We start from the raw sequence: 18,618 nt of genomic DNA, 5'->3' as shown, positions 1-18,618 counted from the left end.
TTAAATATATCATGCCACTCCCTTCTGGCTTGTATATTTTCTGCTGAGAAATCAGCTGTTAACCTTATGGGAGTTCCCTTGTATGTAATTTGTCATTTTTCCCTTTTTGCTTTTAATAATCTGTCTTTAAGTTTTGTCAGTTTAATTACTATGTGTCTCGGTGTGGTTCTCCTTGGGTTCATGCTGCCTGGGACTCTCTGTGCTTCCTGGACCTGGGTGGCTATTTCATTTCTGGTATTAGGGAAGTTTTCAACTATGATCTCTTCAAATATTTTCTCAGGTTCTGTATCTCTCTCTTCTCCTTCTGGAACCCCAATAATGCGAATGTTGGTACATTGAACGTGGGTGCATTTAATGTTGTCCCAGAGGTCTCTTAGGCTGTCTTCATTTCTTTTCATTCTTTTTTCTCTACTCTGTTCCATGGCAGTGATTTCCATTGTTCTGTCTTCCAGGTCACTTGTCCATTCTTCTGCCTCAGTTTTTCTGCTATTGATTCCCTTCTAGTGCATTTTTCATTTCAGTTATTGTATTGTTCATCTCTGTTTGTTTGTTCTTTAATTCTTCTAGGTCTTTGTTAAACATTTTTTGCATCTTCTCAATCTTTGCCTTCATTTTTTTTCTTACGTCCTGGATCGTCTTCACTATCATTATTCTGAATTCTTTTTCGGGAAGGTTGCCTATCTCCACTTCATTTAATTGGTTTTCTGGTGTTTTATCTTTTTCTTTCATCTGGTATATATTTCTCTGCCTTTTCATTTTGTCTGTCTTTCTGTGAATGTAGTTTTCATTCCACAGGCTGCAGGATTGTAGCTCTTCTTGCTTCTGCTGTCTGCCCTCTGGTGATGAATAGTCATTACTTATAGTGGAACTATTCTCACCAAACCAGGCAGAAGTTATCTTTTTATCCTGTCCCATGAGGGGCAAAAGAAAAATTCTCCCAATGTTTTTGGCTTTTCCAATAGATTTTAAAATGTTATTCCGTACCTCTTTATATATCCTTAAAGCTTCTGGATGGCAAGAACCACAAATCCTCTATTATTATCATTGTCTATTAGATAACAGAGACCCAATAAATGCTGTTATTTTGGTCTAATTCTGTCTAGCTATTATTTCATTTATCAAATTTGGATTTTCTCGCTTGGATTAATGTCTTATTGAGGATCAGTTATCAGTTTAGAAATATTATTTGTTTCTTCAAATAATTGGGTTCAATAGTCAATGTATTTTTTAAAGAAAAAATAATAAGCTGGATGCAGTAATAGGCTTAGAGAAAATCAGATAAATTCATGAAGATTCCTTAATTCACTCGGTTGGAAATTTCACAAAATTAGCTTATTTCCAAAGCACCAAAAGTACTAGTTCAGTTCATGTAAACAATTTTTGAATGTTTAAGTGCTAGGCATTAAGGTGGAGAAAAAGGGGGTAGGGAGTGAGTGAGGTAGACAGGATTATATCTATGAATGTGACAACCCCTGCCCTCAAGAAACTTACAGAATAACATATTTGGTACTTTACAGAATTCTTTACTGATAGAGCCCTTTGTATGTATAGTACACTTCCCTTTATTTACAATGATTGAGGAATAATTGGTAACTTGGTGACCTGAATGTAATCATTTAATATATATAAACATATAAATATATCTGTCACATATATATATGTATATATATATGTATCCATCACATATATATGTATATATCTGTCATATATATCATGCCCAGTTTTTGAAGAATTATAATATTATAATGTATAATATTATATGTAATACTATAATAGGGGTCAGAAACATAGATTTGGCCATACTAGCTTGGTTTTATAGTTCTCAAAAGTTTGGCTGATTATTTCATTTTCCATATATATTTGCCACCTGTTTTTTATGTGCAAGGCACTGTAAATATAAGAATACAAAGATAATCTCTCACTCATTCATTAGTTAATTTAATTAAGAAATATTTGTTGAATACCAATGATGTTCCAGACATTGAATGATCAATCATTAGTCTTATGAACTATATAATGCAGTAGGGGAGATACCAGATACAGATATACAGACACCAGAATATAGGATATTATGTTAGAAACCCAGGAAAAAATATAGAAAGTGCTTAGCTATTGAGCAGACATATTAGCAAGATTTATTTACCTGCCACATGTTCTTTCATCAACCTGGTAATTTACCATTTCCTAACATCCCTTGTTAGCTGTGCCATACAAAAAGTTGTCTAGTCCCTTTAAGATTTTATCTCTTGGGCAAAATTACTGCTATTTGCAATAGTAGTCTGGCTTACTTATTCTAAACCTACTTAGCTCAAGTTGTGAAATGTATGCCCTTGCTCTAATATTTCAAAATTAAAAAAAAAAATTAGTGGAAAAAAAAATCTCATCTATGCCTTTCACAAGTTAATAGGTTTTGTTCTCATAAAAAGAGTCCAACTTCATATTTTTTCTTACAGCAACCCTTTTCTTTTGGTCATTTTATAAAAGGTATTATTCACTTCTAATATTCTGCTGAATATAATTTAATCTTTCTCGGATGATTTAGAAGTTACTTTAGGATGTTAACAGTGGCTCAGTGGCTCAGAGTTAATTTTGTCAATAGCTGCCCATATAGGATGCCAAAGGCATTAAAACTGAATTGGATTAAATTGACTGCAGAACTGGGTCATGCTCCAAATGCTACCATCTTAAATATATCAAATTTTCACTTGCCATTTTTTTTTTTTTTTTTTTTTTGCGGTACGCGGGCCCCTCACTGTTGCGGCCCCTCCCGCCGCGGAGCACAGGCTCCAGACGCGCAGGCCCAGCGGCCATGGCCCACGGGCCGAGCCGCTCCACGGCATGCGGGATCCTCCCGGACCGGGGCACGAACCCAACCACTGAGCCACCAGGGAAGCCCCTCACTTGCCATTTTTCCTTTCTCTCAAAAGTCAATAAAAAAGGTACAAGTTAAACTCTGATTAACTCGGACTCACAATGAATTAGAATTTACTGTATATACAGAGTTAAAGCATAGAGTTACATTTTTATATTTAGTACACTTTTAATTAATCCAGAACAGTAGAAAGCTAAGTAAAGTACTTACATTAGCTGCACCAAGAAGTATTAACGTAGGCCCAAGACCTATTGTATATATTGATCTGAGCATTACTGACACAAGAAATGGCCGAATACCCACAGGCTTGGAGAAGAAAAACAGCATAGATGTGCAGACTGCAACTGCTATCCAAAGCAGAACTGAGAACAACGGTGAAAGTGTACCTGTAAAATGTGGAAGGAGTTTATTTTTACTAAGAACAAAACTAGAACATGTTAAAATATTTGCCAGTCTACTTTATATAATACAGCAAGATAAGCCCTAAAACAGTGGATTTCAAAATAACCCACTCTACACACTGTATACTTAGAGGAAATGTCTTTGTACACATTACTCATTATTACATTTCCAGAAAGTTTGTGATGAATCCCAGGCTGCTTAAATACTCACTAGTCAACGCTCCTTTCATTAAGTCGGAGACTTGTTCATCTTTCTCTCCTACGGGAGTTACATGCTAAATACTTTGGATAGAGGTATCTCACTTGGGAGTCTTAATTCAACATTTATGATTAATGACCACTAAATGTTCAGCTAAATCATATGGAATCAGGCAGTGAACTCATACCTTGTCCTGTTTTATTATTATCAAGTTTTTATATTATAGATTCCTCTATAAATTTTATATTATAGATTCCTTGTCCTGTTTTATTATTATCAAGTTTTTATATTATAGATTCCTCTAAAGAATTCAGAATGTAGAATATCCAGTCTTTAATGAAATAGACCTAAGCTTTAACTGTTAAAACACACAACTGTATTTATGTGTATGAATACATATGTATATGTGTGTATTTAAAAGCCAAATCAACATCTAAAAAAAATGTTCAGCTATTTACGTCATCAGAAAACAGAAGTTCCAAATGTTTCAAAACTAAACTCCATTACGACAAAAATTTCTTTAGAAATGGCCCTAAAACGGGTTCAAAAATACATTTCCTTTTTAAAAAAGGACAATTCATTGACGTTTGCTCTGACATGGGGATTCAAAGAATCCCCCTCTGAAGGTCATGTGGTGCTATATTTGCAGAAGTAAATTAAAGGGCAACACTCTTGGGCTGATTAGACCTCAGACGCGTGTCTTTAGGCTGATGAAGTCAGAGGGGAAAGAATAAAATAGAGATTTTCCACTAGTGATTTCTCTGGGCCACACCTCTTTTTATTATTTATAAAATTCACTTCTGAATGCAAACACCACGAGTGCTCTGATGTGCAGAGTTTCTGTATTATCATGGACACCATGGAATTATCTGGATTCGTTCAGTGAATTCTGTACAGGCCTTTAGTTCATAGTGAGTGCTAATGGATCCAAAGTAGGCAGGAAGATCCTGTCAGTCATTAAAAAACAAACAAAACAAAAGTCAGATAATGAGCAGCATTGGCTTAGACAGGTTTACTCTTGCAAGGTTGTTCTTATGTTATCTCTCAAAGCAAGCAGTGATGAAAGAGGATTGGGAGGAAAGATCTGATCTGCCCGCTTACCAGATTTATGATCTGATAAGAGTACTTTGAAGATGGTGGGAAAAAAAGGGGTAAGCTGCTTGCTCTGGAAATTACCTTCCATTCCTGGCCTCTGGCAACACGAACAAAATGGGTACCCAACTCATGTTTATTAAGACGCTGGCTTGTGAGCCCTCTATGTCTACCAAAACATAGCCTGACCACCAGCTGCCCGGGTTTCACAGATCTGAAAGAGCCACAGAGAGGATGATGCCTTCAACGTTCTCTCATGCTTACTGGGGTGCCATCAGAAAGTGAGCTCTGTCAGCGTGAGGCCCACCTCTGGGCCTGTCCCAGTGCCTAGCGGGCAGTAACAAATAAATATTTGCTGATGAGATGAATAAACAGAAACATAACCTGTGAGCTCGTTTTGAGTAAGTAACTAAGTCTCCAGTTATAAATTCCCCAAGTTGTGGAGCTTCACTGTTAAGTTTACTAAAACTGCCAACATCTTTGCACGCTTCACAACTCTCAGCCACTCACTGGACTCTTCAGCGTAATTCATAAGCAATGACTTGGTGTGACATGCTTATTTTAAAAGTCTCGGCTTTGGCACTGATAGTCACACCATGCACTGTCACTAATGCCTGATCATCTAACCACATCTTGACCACTCCTTCCCAGACAGTACCTGGCTTGCTGAGATTTCCCCTTGATTAAATATGAAATTATAACCATGAACTTACAGCTGGGTATTTGATCCCTTTGTAGAGAGAACTCAAATGGTGTCTAGCCTAGTACCTTGCACAAAGTTTAGTGTTAAATATGTATTTGTGAATAGTAAATAAATTTACAAGTTACTTAAAATGGCTATTAATTTACAGTTTTATCATTTGACAATAATTTGTAATCATATTCTATATGAATGATCACACTGTTTTCTAGCTGAAGATTTGATGCTAAAAGAATAAACTGAAACTCTCTGACAAACTTTAGAGAAGACAGTACAGACTGTCAAAGCCAGTTTTTATCCATTAAGGGTCGAAAGGGGGGACTGTCTTCTTAATACTTTATATTAATTTTCTATAATGAGCATGTATTACTTTTGTAACAGAAAACATTTTTAGAATTCCCTCTATATATTAAGTGTTAGAAAGTATAAAGTTTGTCCTTCATAAAAAAAATTCAAGTAGAAAAATTGGAGACCTCAAGGCAATTCACCTCTCCTATCTACCTCAACTGACTCGTTTATACGTTTACTTAGAGAGCTTGCTGCTTATTACTCCCCTCTCTTCATTGCTCTGCCTCTTGCAGAGCCTCAGAATTTCCTGTTTCCCCCACCTCAGTCCAGCTAAAGTAGACCGGATAAATCTATGGGTTCTTTACTATTGCGCCTCACTCCTTTCTTCATCCCTTAACTAGACTTTAAGTTCCTTGAGGACAAGGACAACCTTCCCAACCTTTGTATCTCTAGGGCCTAACACAGTGCCTGGCACCCAGCCACACTCCATCAATGGTTGTTATTAAGATGAATGCATTAAAACCACCCTGAAGAACTTATTTTCTTTAACACAAAGCACTTGAGGGAAAAAAGAATGACACCCCAAATTCGAACACAATATTCTTAAAAAGTCACATGCTATCTGGATATAAGAAATTCCCATGGCGGCACTTTTCTCTGCTAACAGGCTGCCTTTGCCAAACTGGGCAGGGATGGTTGGCATGGCAACGCTCAACTTCTGAGTGGACATCTCGGAGATTCTCTAGCATCAACAGCTGTGGCTTCAGCCACAACCAGCATAGCATCATTCCTCAACTTTGGCACAAGTTTCTTTTTTAGAGAAGCACATGTTAAACCTATAAACCAATCAACCAAACATGGAAACCCAGACCAAAACCTACAGCCACAAAATAAGCCCTGGATTCCTGAAGAAATTCAGAGCTCTGCAAAGCCTGGCAATGAAAGGAGATTATCTGCAGTAGGGGTTGGGAGGGTGGGTGCCTTCTAAGCTGATCCTCTGAGAATCACTTTCCCCACTAAGTATCTCCCTTTAATTATTGTTCACTACTACCCTGGTTGCAGGGTGACACCATTCTCTCAGTTAACATTACAACCCAAGTGTGAACCAGAGATCTGGGCACAACTGATTGCCAGTAGCTCATGTGTGGTCAGGCTGGAAAATACCCTTGGAGAAAGCATACTCAGCCCATTCCCTGTGCCACGTCAGCCACAGTGACTCCGGAGCAGTTTGCATTAGGATCTGGGGTTGGGAAAGGTGGCCCATTTTGACCACAGGTCTTTTTTCGGCCCAAGATTCACTAGGTGATTTTTGTGATCAACTTCTATACCCAGAAACCAGGAACCTCAGAGTTGGATAGAGTCTTCATATTTACTTATTTTATTCTTTTTTAACTTTTTATTTCAAAACTTTCTGACAACGTTACAGTTGCAAATACAATACAAAATTCCCATATACCCTTTACCTAGATTCCCCAAATACCTTACATAATCACATTACCATGATCAATATCTGGAAATTAATATGATATACCACTTTAATCTATGCACCTTATTCAAAGTGCATGGATTGCCCAAATAATGTCTTTTTTCTGAACCAGGATCACACATTCTTTTTAGCTGCCATGTCTCTTTAGTCTCTTAATTCCTCAATATCTCTTTGACTTTCATAAGCTTCAGGAGTATAGGCCAATTATTTTGTAGAATGTTCCTCATTCTGGATTTGCCTGAAATTTCCTCAGTTTACGCATTTTTGGCAAATGATGCCATGTCCTTGTCAGCACATCATGTCAAGAGGCACTCGATGTTGCTGTGTCTCATTACTGGTGACATTAACATTGATCACATAATTAAAGTGATTTCCCCACTTTAAAGTCACTCTTGTTTCCTTTATAATAAGTATATTATGGAGAAATATACTTTGACTATGTCAGTGTCCTGTTTCTCATTATATGTTTTCATCTAACACTCACCTATTAATTTTAGCATCCACTGATGATTCTTACTACCATATGATGTTCGCCAAATGGTGACATTCTGTTTCCATTATTCCTTCTACACTGATTAATTGGAATACTTTCTCTTCTATCAATATGGACTGCTGGATTCTTATTTTATTCTATGGGTTATTACATATTACTGTCAATATTTTTTCCTCAAAACTTCCACTGATGTGGCCACTGGGAGACCTTTCAAGTTGAATCCTGTGTTCTCTGACATGTTCCCATCATTTTTTTTAGCACTTTTTGGAAGGAATGTTTTTGTTTGTTTGTTTGTTTGTTTTGGTTTTTTTTGCAGTACACAGGCCTCTCACTGTTGTGGCCTCTCCCGTTGCGGAGCACAGGCTCCGGACGTGCAGGCTCAGCGGCCATGGCGCACAGGTCCAGCCGCTCCGTGGCATGTGGGATCTTCCCGGACCGGGGCACGAACCCGTGTCCCCTGCATTGGCAGGAGGACTCTCAACCACTGCGCCACCAGGGAAGCCCTGGAAGGAATCTTATGATCAACTAATTCATCTTTAAATTGCCTCAAAGTGCTCCAGCCATGGAGTCATCTGGCCTGTGCTTGACAAAATCCAGGGTAAGGGACTTGCACGTCCAGCACAGAATTTACCTTCTCCAGCCAGTTCTGATGGCCAAGTGTGCTAGTCAGTCTTAACTTTGCTTCCTCAACCTTCCTAGCTATGCATAGCGTGTAACTGAAGGTCGGAGGCTCAGCTAATCCTGACCAAAACTGTAACCTTATTCATGGAGCTATAATTAAATAACCCATCTAGAACTGTAATCATATTATGCAAAAAATCTGCGGATTCCACACTGCCAAAATGGCAGGTAGGTCATGTCTTCCCTTCCCTCTTAGGGCCACACCCACACCCAGATACCTAAGAGTGAGCCTCCATCTTGGTTACTACTGTTAACGTCTATTCAGTCCCTTTTGAAGAGTAAAGTCTGCACCTGCACCTGATGATGACACAGCGTGTTTTCCTGCCTTGTTTGTGTTGGTCCTGTTTCTTTCTGCGGCTGCAGCCTCATTCCCAATTCTACTATGTGTGTGGCTTCAAGTTCTTGTTCAAGGACCAGTTGTATTAGCAACACCTTGGGAACTTGTTAAAAAAATACACAGTTCCAGACTCTACTCCCGAATTATTGGGCAAATCTTCCTAAGCCTCTAAGTCTTTATCCATGAGGATGAAGTACTTACTTTATGGATTGTCAGGAAGATTAAATGAAGTTATGTGTGCGACGTGTTTAGCATTTTGCCTGAGCCTATCTAAACGGTAAACAATAACAGCTGCTGTTATCCTCATCAGTTTTACTATCATAATTGTTATTAGTCAGGCAAATATGAAAAAATGTAGCAGGTGTTCTACTTTATCCTGCTGAGTAAAGAGTAGATGTCCAGAGTGGTGGCAGTGCCCATCTCCATGATATTTCACGTACAATTGGTGGCAGCAGAGGCTGTATACTTCGGTTCTGGTGGTCTCGTAAGGGATATCATGGAATGGAACTCAGGGAAGATGATGTCCTGCATAAAGGGGCACCTGCTACCTACACACTCCCAACCTAATCATCCACGGAGAAAAGTCCTAGATTGTAAACAAAAGCGTTAACCTTCTACTCTGAGATCTGCCATTCTTCAGCTTCTCTGGGCTTCCATCTCTGTATGTGTCAAATGATGATTTGATATTAGATGATTCCAGAACTGCTTCCATATCTAAGACGTTATGCTTCTATTAACCGGGACACTACGATCTACTCTCAGCATTCCTTGTGCAGATGATACTAATTTATCATTTCCAGCTGGACTTCTCCCCGTAACAAGAGTTACATTCTTCTACGCCAAGAGGGCTATCATCACTAAATGAGACTAAACACAATGAAGAGAAAGCTGTTTCCACTTCCTGCTGTATTTGCAACTTCCCTACATAGGGCGGCCAAATATTTGCTATGTTTTCATTGCTATTTAACTCACACATCCACTCCACTGCCAAATATTCTTCTTTTATTAGCACTGGCGTACCTTCTAAAAGAGTCAAACTTTTTATGACCACTCAGATTATACCCAAAGGCTAGAACTTTGATATCTGCTGTCTGTACGGATCTTTGAAATAATAAATTACCAGCACACTCCCATTTCCCTTCCTGCTCACCTCCAGTTCATCTGAAATAGGCTTAAACACCTGTTGCTCGTGTCATACCATCCTTTTCACTGAGCTTCCCTTTGTAGTACTATTATTTATCTTGTAACAACAAACAACATCGACAGCTAAGCTTTACGGCACGCTCACCAGCCGCTATTCTAACCGCTGTACCTATAGCATCTCATTAGATTCTCACATAATCCTATGAACAGATGAGATACAAAAGCACCTTGTGGTGATTGTTTGCTGGCATCTCCCATCTTGTCCTTCAAGCCATTCTTTCAACACCCATTCCAAAGTTACTGACCGGACTGTATCCCAAGCCTGTGACATACTTTCCCATATGCACTTTTGCCAGATTTAAACAAAACTTAATTCCCACAGTCCCACCCTTTAGCATACCTCTCCTATTATTTCCCATTTCACTTAACATGGGATAATTTCTCCTGTCTTTGCTTTTGCAAAACCTCATGTATTGTTCGTTTAATAAAATTAACTTCATATTCAATATCCTTTATGTTCTATTATCATATTCGGTCTTACCCTGTACATTTAAAAACTTCTTTTCAGATTACTTGCCTGCTCCTTGTAGAAACCTCAGACAACACGGAAAGCAAAGAGAAGAGAGTAAAATAGAGATTCTACTTATTTATCTCAGTCAACACTTTGGCATACATCCCTCTCATTTTCCCCATATATTTATGTAATTGAAACAATACAGTATAAAAATGCTTTCAGTCACAAAAATTATGTACAAATAATTTTTTCATTGCTTTATTTGTCAATATATAATATAGCTCTACTAGCTCTTCTGTATATGAGCTTTTTGAAAAACATTTATATTGACCATCGTTTTTTGCCTACTCTCCTTACCATCATTCTCTATTTCCAATGAATCTGTTCAACAAGATTGTAATTGTTGTAATTGGGAAGGTCTAGATAGTTAGGGCATGCATCAAGAGTATTGTTTCAGACTCAGAAATACTTTTCATTTAAAGACAGACAAGCACTTGCCTTCATCTCCATCATCCCCAAATGGGTAGAAGAGAGCCACAGCTAAGTTGATGAACACAGCCAGGTTGAAGGAGATGCTCCCCCAGAGAGAAATGTGCCTTGAGAACCAGAACAGGGCAGGATTACCTAGTGGGAAAGAAGCACAGTGGAACAGAACAGAAAATGAATTTTGATTTCAACACAGGAGCCCTACTGAAATAACATTTTACTAAATGCATTTTTGTAAACTACTATAAAACTACGACTTATTTTAGAACATTTATAATCGATACCAAAAAGGAGTTTTCTATTTGATTCCTTCTTTCTCCTTTAGCCAGTTTACATCTAAGCCATTGTAGAAGGATGAGTAATTCTGCAATTGCTAAAGGTGGTCAGGAAAGATGATTCTATATGAATTCTCTTTAATTTATCCCTAGAACAGATTAGGGGGGAAGAGAGTTTAGCAGCCGCCTGGGGCCCCTTTTAATGGAATGGTATACATTGCTGTGTAATTTAGTAATATTGATAAATTGGTCTCACTCCCGTGTCTCAAAGTAAAATAAAACCCCCCACCCCTTGCACAGATTTATCTCTGGTGAAAACTCCAAATCACAGTCACAGCTACCTGGAACTCTGAAACTTAACAGCACGGCACAGAACTGTTTACTGGGAACTAGTAATTTATAACACTAAGTTTTAAACAATTAGGCTTCCCGGGAACTTGTTGGGTTTGCAACAGCAGAAGTAAATGAAAGATACAACAAGAACTACCAATAAGTGAGAGAGGCTTTGCTGAATATTTTCAGAAACGGGATTCTGTATCTGTCGTCAGAAATGAATTAGCAGATGCATCTACTGAACACAACTGACATTTACATAAACCAAAACTCAATTGTTTTCACCTCTCCTAAAGAACTGAACAGATGTCATGCATGTAAGTTTGACACATGACTTATTCGAATCTTGTCCATTCTCTAACTCTTAATAGCTTAACATCAGATTTAAAATATTGGAGTCGATTGAGGGGGAAAGACATCTCAATTTTCAAATAGAAATTTTAAGCTTTTCAAATTATGTTCTGTGAATTCCAATCTCAAGTCTGTTCCTCACTTATAAACTACACTTCCCTTCAGTACTTCTTGTTTTTCTTCTCTTGGAATGGAGCATTGGAGTAGGCTATGATTAGCCATGGGATTTAGTTGACTAATGTGTCATAAATTGTAAACATCTGCATCATTCCTGAATTAGGAGTCCTCATTTTAAAAAGCAGAATATTGAGACAAAATCAGAAGATGTCGATGCATACATTTGTAATAACAAATCCATCAAATGAATTAGATCTGTCTATAACCTGATCATAAGCTGCTTCCAAATTTTAAAAGTAAACTGTATGTTGGAAATTATTTTAAGATTTTTAAAAATATATTTATTTATTTATTTGTCTGCACCGGGTCTCAGTTGCGGCATGGCAGGATCCTTCAGTTGTGGCATGTGGGCTCCTTTAGTTGCAGCACGAGGGCTCTTAGTTGCAGCACGCAGGATCTAGTTCCCTGACCAGGGATTGAACCTGGGCCCCCTGCATTGGGAGGGTGGAGTCTTAACCACTGGACCACCAGGGAAGTCCCAAGATTTGTTTTTTGATAAATGACAAAACATTTATCTAAAAAAGCACAGATCCTACAAGCACTGGCTCATTATTCAATTTACTTTTTGTCAAGAACAAAAAGTATGCTTATCAAGTTGAGTTTTCATATGTATTCTGGATACCCAAAATTTTCTCTGAATTCCATAAGGTTCTACGTGGTAAAATGCTAAGGGAGAGTAATTTCTATATTTTTTCAAATATTCTGCTAAGAAGTGTGACAACGCATGCTACAATCTTTATCCAAAGATGCTATGTCTCAAGCTCAACCAAGTTCATAAACCATAATCACTGAAGTTCCTGGGAAACTAAAATGATGAAGCACTGTTGAGTAGAGGTATTGAGAACATATGCCTGCCTATCTGGAAAACCTTCCCAAAAGTCAGAAAAGACTTAATCAAGAGTTTTTCCCTATCAATTTTTGTTAAAAACTCATGATATTTCTCATCTGGGAAAATAAACTTTATTTTAAACTTGAAAATTTTTCAATTTTTGGTAAACTTTTTATTTTTTCACTTTTTATTTTATATCGGAGTATAGTTGATTAACAACGTTGTGTTAGTTTCAGGTGTACAGCAAAGTGATTCAATTATCCACATACATGTATCTATTCTTTTCCAAATTCTTTCCCCATTTAGGTTGTTACATAATATTTCCAAATAGACTGGAGACCTGTATTATGGTAACTTTTAACTGTGACATTGTAACCCTGCCCTATTTGAATGCAAGTGTCACACAATTTTTACTTTGATTTGCTGAGGTACAGATATGTTGAAAGATAGAATGACTCTCAGAAGAAAATATTAAACAATCTACTCAATCATAAGATCAGAAACACAAGAGGACAAAAGTGCTGGTGCCGACATCTCTCCACCCCATTCACTGACTGTTAAGGCCAGTCAGGGCCTATTCATGCACTTCAAACTTGCAGCTGTTCCAAGGCTGAAACATACAGCTGCAATCTTGGATGTCATAATATTTATAAAACTATAGGATCAGCACTAAAAGATGATCTAATTAGTCAGAGCTTTCTGTTTTCCTTAAGCCACAGGTGTCTTGGCTTCAGTTGCAGACTGAGCTTACAATCTTAAGCCTATAAACGATTTCAGTAACATCAGATGGCAAGAAATTAAGAACCAATTGAAACGAATACTGTCAGTTATCCCGAAGTACCAAGGTATCTATCATTATGCTCAAAATGAACCATTTCAGTTTACTGTACTTACTCCTGATTTTCTTCTGCCACTTCATCTCATTGTAGAGATCTTCCGTTTGCTGGAAAAAGTCATTCACTTTACTTCCTTGTTCATCCCTTTCCGTGGTATTGAACACACGGCACTTGGATTCTCGCGTGAGGTATTCACATATATTGGGGACAGGAAACACTATTTGTTCCATTGTCCTATCATGCCGAACAATCTGAAAACATTAATTTGCATTTCTTTAAGGCTTTGGATGGTCTTAAACTATTTTCTGTTTTTAGCATGACCTTATTAGTGATACTTTAGGACTTCAGTTACGAAAAAATGTACCAACTTGAAGTATCTGAAATAGTCCTTTACATTTTTCTCTTTAAATGAGAGAAATTAACTGGACTAATGTATTATAAGTATTATATTTTGTTATAAATAACAAAAGAAAATCTTTATTCTTTCTGGATTAGCATTAAACTCTTGCCACGCATTTTTATGTTCAGGAAGTACATCAGAGAACTAAGAGGGTCTTAACTGGCAAGTGACTGGTTATGTAATCTTAAGCACAGCACTTGGTATATTTTTAACCTGCTGTTAGCCCGTTCTTCCTAAAAAGGGCTGTTGGGGAACAAATGACATATACAACATGATGTGCCTGAGTTCTACAGAGAAAAATGCTTCACGTCATTAAAATGTGGCAAGACATATTTTTGTAGGTATAACTTCCATTCAAGCATATACCCAGATGTGAGAAGTCATTATTTTGTACTTCTCTTATTTGGTATTTGTAAGAATTTAACTTTAAACAACAACAACAGCAGCAAAACCCAGGGTAAATGTTTTCATACAGCTTTCCTATGTCACAAGGGTTTGTGTAGACTAAGTCGCAAGCTTCATATTTATGTACTCTACCTAGCCCTCAAGAATGAATCACAGGATTGGTTTAAGGCAAAAGAGTCATTCTATTTCCCTTTGACTGGTATGGTGAGGAGCAAATAGCCTAGCTCTGGGAAATGAGGCGTAAGGAGAAATACCCTGGGGTTGCAAGGTGCTCCCAGGAAAGATTTTGCTTCCTGAAAAGGCAGAAAGCCACATGAGACAAATAAAATAACAACAAAAAATCAAATACACAACACAAAAGCCCTTTTTTGCTGTACCGTCTTTCTTCCTGCCTAGAACAAAAGGTGGTGATGATACTTAAAACTTTGGCAGCCATTTTGCAACCATGAAGTGACATATCACCAGCATAAAAAGGAAGACTTAGCAGAAGAGATGGAAAAGGTCTGAGTGTTTGAAGACATCACTGAGTCATTTAATCAATTATAGAACTACTGGTACCTCCAGACTTCCCATCATGCGGGATAATCAAACATTTTTATTGTTTAAAAAATTGTCAGTCTGGTACTCTTTTACTTGTAACGGAAGCTACCTTAAATGATATGTTATATACACAGACCACATACTAGAATACTATCATAAAACAAAGAAGAAATTTGTAGTGGTAAATAAAATTCTTGAACATAGGCTAAAAAAATCAATTGTACAAAAGAAGAATTGGACCTCTTTGGTATGGTAAGCAACTATGTGTGGGGAAAAAAAGGTTTACTTGATCCAACAGTGTCAAACATTTTAAAAAAAACTTAGGGTGCATTTAAGAAATAATGTTCTGATTACTATAAGCCAAGCTTTTCAGCCCCTTTAGGACATGTTATGTTTGATCTTGGTTGTTACATTTTACAAGGGGCATTGACAGACTGGAGGGATTACTGAAAGAGATGGGAATGCATTAACTGTAAAAAGCCAAAAATGTATACTTTTTAAAATATACTTATTCAACAAATGCTTATTCAGTCCTTAGGCGAGGAGTCCTGGGAAATTCAAAGTGAAAAAACAACATGAATCCATAAAAGCTTGTATTGCTTACTAATCACAATGGTTCTTCAAATGTTAGAGGTAAGCCTGTCGTGTTGACAGGGTAGCAAATATTCGGAACAGTAGGCAAACATAAAAGTGGGCTAGAGTGCATGTTTTATCAAAAAATAACTTTCTAATTATTGGAGTTATTCCAAATTGGATGTTTCCTCCTGAAGTGGTAAGATCACTATCACAGGAAGAATTTAAAGCAGAAACAGGATCCTTATAAAGCAATTCCTCCTTGGATAGGTGAAGAGACTAGGTAACCCACAAGGTCCTTCCTATTTCCCAGGGTCTTTGAGTCTATAACATATAGACAAACTATTATTTTCAACAATACTCATTATTATGGTTAGGCTCCAAGAACAGTGTTCAGTTTTGGAAATAAAAGGATGATCAAGACTAGCTTCTGCCTCAAATAGGGAACAAGTTACCCAGAAGAAGCTAACAGTATTCCAACATGACACATTAACAGAATGATCAAACTGCTGTGGGAGCATAGTGCGATGAAATTAATGAATGCCTGAAGGAAGGAGGGCATGAGGATTGGTCAAAGGGAAGAATTTAGATCATCAACTCAGACTACTCCTTTGGACCCTTAACTTCTATATCCAACTTAATGCATTCCTCAAAGTCACCTCAAATTCAATTTATCCAAGAATCAACAAATGATCTTCCTGTACATTTTAACTGCCAAAGCTAGGATCTCCATGCGTAACAGCAATTTCTGTCCATTTATTCAAACCAGAAGCCCCAGGGGCATCCTTTTCCCCAGTATTTCCCTCACCTTACATGTGCAATCCAACATCAATCATCAAGCCGTTTACATGTGTATGTGTGTGTGTGTTATATTTGTGTCTATTTTCTCCAATCAAGTCGTCTTCAGTACAACCATTTCTCCCTCTTCTATCTTCCCATTTCGTCTACCTGCATTCTTTGCCTCATTCCCTTTTCCAATCCCTTTTCCAAACAGCAACTTCAGTAATCTTTTGAAGAGAGTCATTCCCCTTCCTATGTTCTTTCACCTTCCCTTCATTTAATTCTACCTGAAATCCCATGCCCAAATTTTAGTAGAGAGAAACCTCTACTTATTCTTTTAATACATACTTTATGACAACCTACTCTGTGAAATCCATCCTGAAATTCCCCAGGCACAGTTAATTACGATTTTCTCTAAATTTCGTTGGCCTTTGTTTACGCAATTACTACACAGAACGACCTTCTCTATGTGTATGTAATTGGTAAAGAGTAAAGGCTCAGTAAACATTTACCAAATATATGTATTTACAGCTAAATCTCTCCTCACTGCTGGGAACCAATAGAAGTCCAACTTCAATAACCACCTCTGTCTCTCACACACAAGTATTAACCCAACCTCTACCTCTGGCCCACCTGATATTCTACCTGCCCGTTCTGTCTACCATTCCTGATGGCCTCTTCTAATCACTGGCTTTGTACTCTGGCCTCTGGGACCTTCTGCAGAACCTTGGTGGTTGGATGATTTATTCGTATCAATTCCTCGGGCTTGCTGACTTCGCCAGCTTCCCAGTTCCTCAGCACCTGATGCAGGGAGCAATGTTTTTGCTGCTGGTCCAGCTCACGCACTGCACTAAGTCCAGTCTACCACCAAAGCTATTGATGCTTATAAACATGAGCGAGGGATTCATTTCGAGACACAAAGTAATGATTCTCATTATTGCAGAGGTTTGGCAACAGTACACAAGAAGGTACAGTGATTATGTACCCTGAGAGTTAATAGCAGTGATGCCATCATGCTCTCTGCTGAAAACTAAAACTATCTGCCAAAGTGAATGCATGTGTGAATGTAAATTACGAGTGACAGGCGCCAACTACTCTGCTCACTTCTGCCTGATTAGCTCTGCCAACCAGTGTCAAAATGATACCACAGCTAGTAAATGACAGCCAGATGGGTCTCACAACGCAAAATGATTAAGGCCATGTTGACCCACACCTCCTGAACTGCCACCAGCCCTTCAATAAGGTCTCATTTACGGGGGTGGGACTGAATCGCTGCAAAGTGAAACGGACACTGTTAAACCATTTCAAGCTCATGCTATCAATATGAAAACTTTACTAGTGCCTTCCGTTTTTCCCACCCTTCTGAATACTTTCTTACACAGAGATCTCTACTTTAATAAGCTTTCCATAGTTTTAAAAAAGAAACCATTTCTTGAATGATAATATCCACTGTAATAACCCCGTCTCTAAAATATCACTGCTCTGCAATGATTTCTTCCAGGACCAAAACAAAAAAACAACCTTATTAATTATAAAAGAGAATTTGCATATATTTCTGGTCAAAAAATAAAGACAGCTTTGAAAGAGGTACACATGAATTTCTCACAAGGGACTGCTCACATCTCTTCTTTTGGTATATATACTTTTACAGTTTACATCACTCAACTCGACTTCGTTGTTCTGGGAAACAATCATGAAAATGGTCTGAAAGAGAAAGTAAACATATCTTTTCACAGTGGGTCCCATTCAAGAAACAATATAGATGGTTACCTCGATCTGTGCAGTGTGGTTGGCATAATACTTTAAGGCTTCATCTCCGTCATCTGGATCGGATCCTGGTTTGAGCATCTGCTGCAGGAGCTTGTTGTGGCGTGCCAACTAGAGGGGAAAAGAGGGAAGCAGTGCGTTAGGACTGTTTTTTCCCCTGTCCTGGGGACAAACTTTGAAAATACTTTGTCCACTTTATACAAAGCTTCACAGTTCTGGGGCTAATGGCAATTAATTCCATTTCAGGAAAGCATGTCTACTTGAAAGGCATAAATAACAACGTCACTATAGCAATCTTATATTTTTATTTGGCGATATACGTTCTTAGCATGAGAAGACTGTGTCTTGCCCAGGGCAGGTATTCACTTACTAACTGTTGACTAAATACACATCTTCAATAATGTATAATTGTGCCAGGAAGAAGAAAAGCCCACAGTGATATATAATGGATACTCATAATAAATAACTTGACGAACACTGTGACAGCTCAGTGGGTAGTGGTACCAATATAAATGGAAGCTTCTTATAGACACATAAATAGGTATCTATGTTTCCTACAGCATCTAATCAAAGCTCTACAATTAGCAGTTTGCACTAAAATCCTATGCTTCTACATGTTCACATGTCAATATTGGTGCTTTATGAGTACAGATCTCAGTT

The 18,618-nt window shown here is 37.9% G+C and overlaps 1 protein-coding gene across 3 annotated transcripts in view; it reads right to left on the bottom strand.

Annotated features, from left to right (window-relative positions):
• The window catches only part of ITPR2 (inositol 1,4,5-trisphosphate receptor type 2), a 523,170-nt gene that overhangs the window by 90,069 nt on the left and 414,483 nt on the right, over window positions 1-18,618 (bottom strand). For all 3 annotated transcript variants that reach the window (XM_065887013.1, XM_065887016.1, XM_065887015.1), the window contains 4 exons: window positions 17,962-18,069; window positions 13,552-13,744; window positions 10,705-10,830; window positions 3,083-3,258 (listed from right to left, as the gene is read on the bottom strand). In XM_065887013.1, coding sequence (XP_065743085.1) covers window positions 3,083-3,258; window positions 10,705-10,830; window positions 13,552-13,744; window positions 17,962-18,069 — 603 coding nt within the window. The remainder of the gene's footprint in view (window positions 1-3,082; window positions 3,259-10,704; window positions 10,831-13,551; window positions 13,745-17,961; window positions 18,070-18,618) is intronic.

The sequence above is a fragment of the Phocoena phocoena genome, chromosome 11, assembly GCF_963924675.1.
Source record: "Phocoena phocoena chromosome 11, mPhoPho1.1, whole genome shotgun sequence".
NCBI classification, from domain to species: Eukaryota; Metazoa; Chordata; class Mammalia; order Artiodactyla; family Phocoenidae; genus Phocoena; species Phocoena phocoena.
Note: the sequence above shows the minus strand (reverse complement) of the source record. Positions and strands in the feature narration are given on the sequence as shown.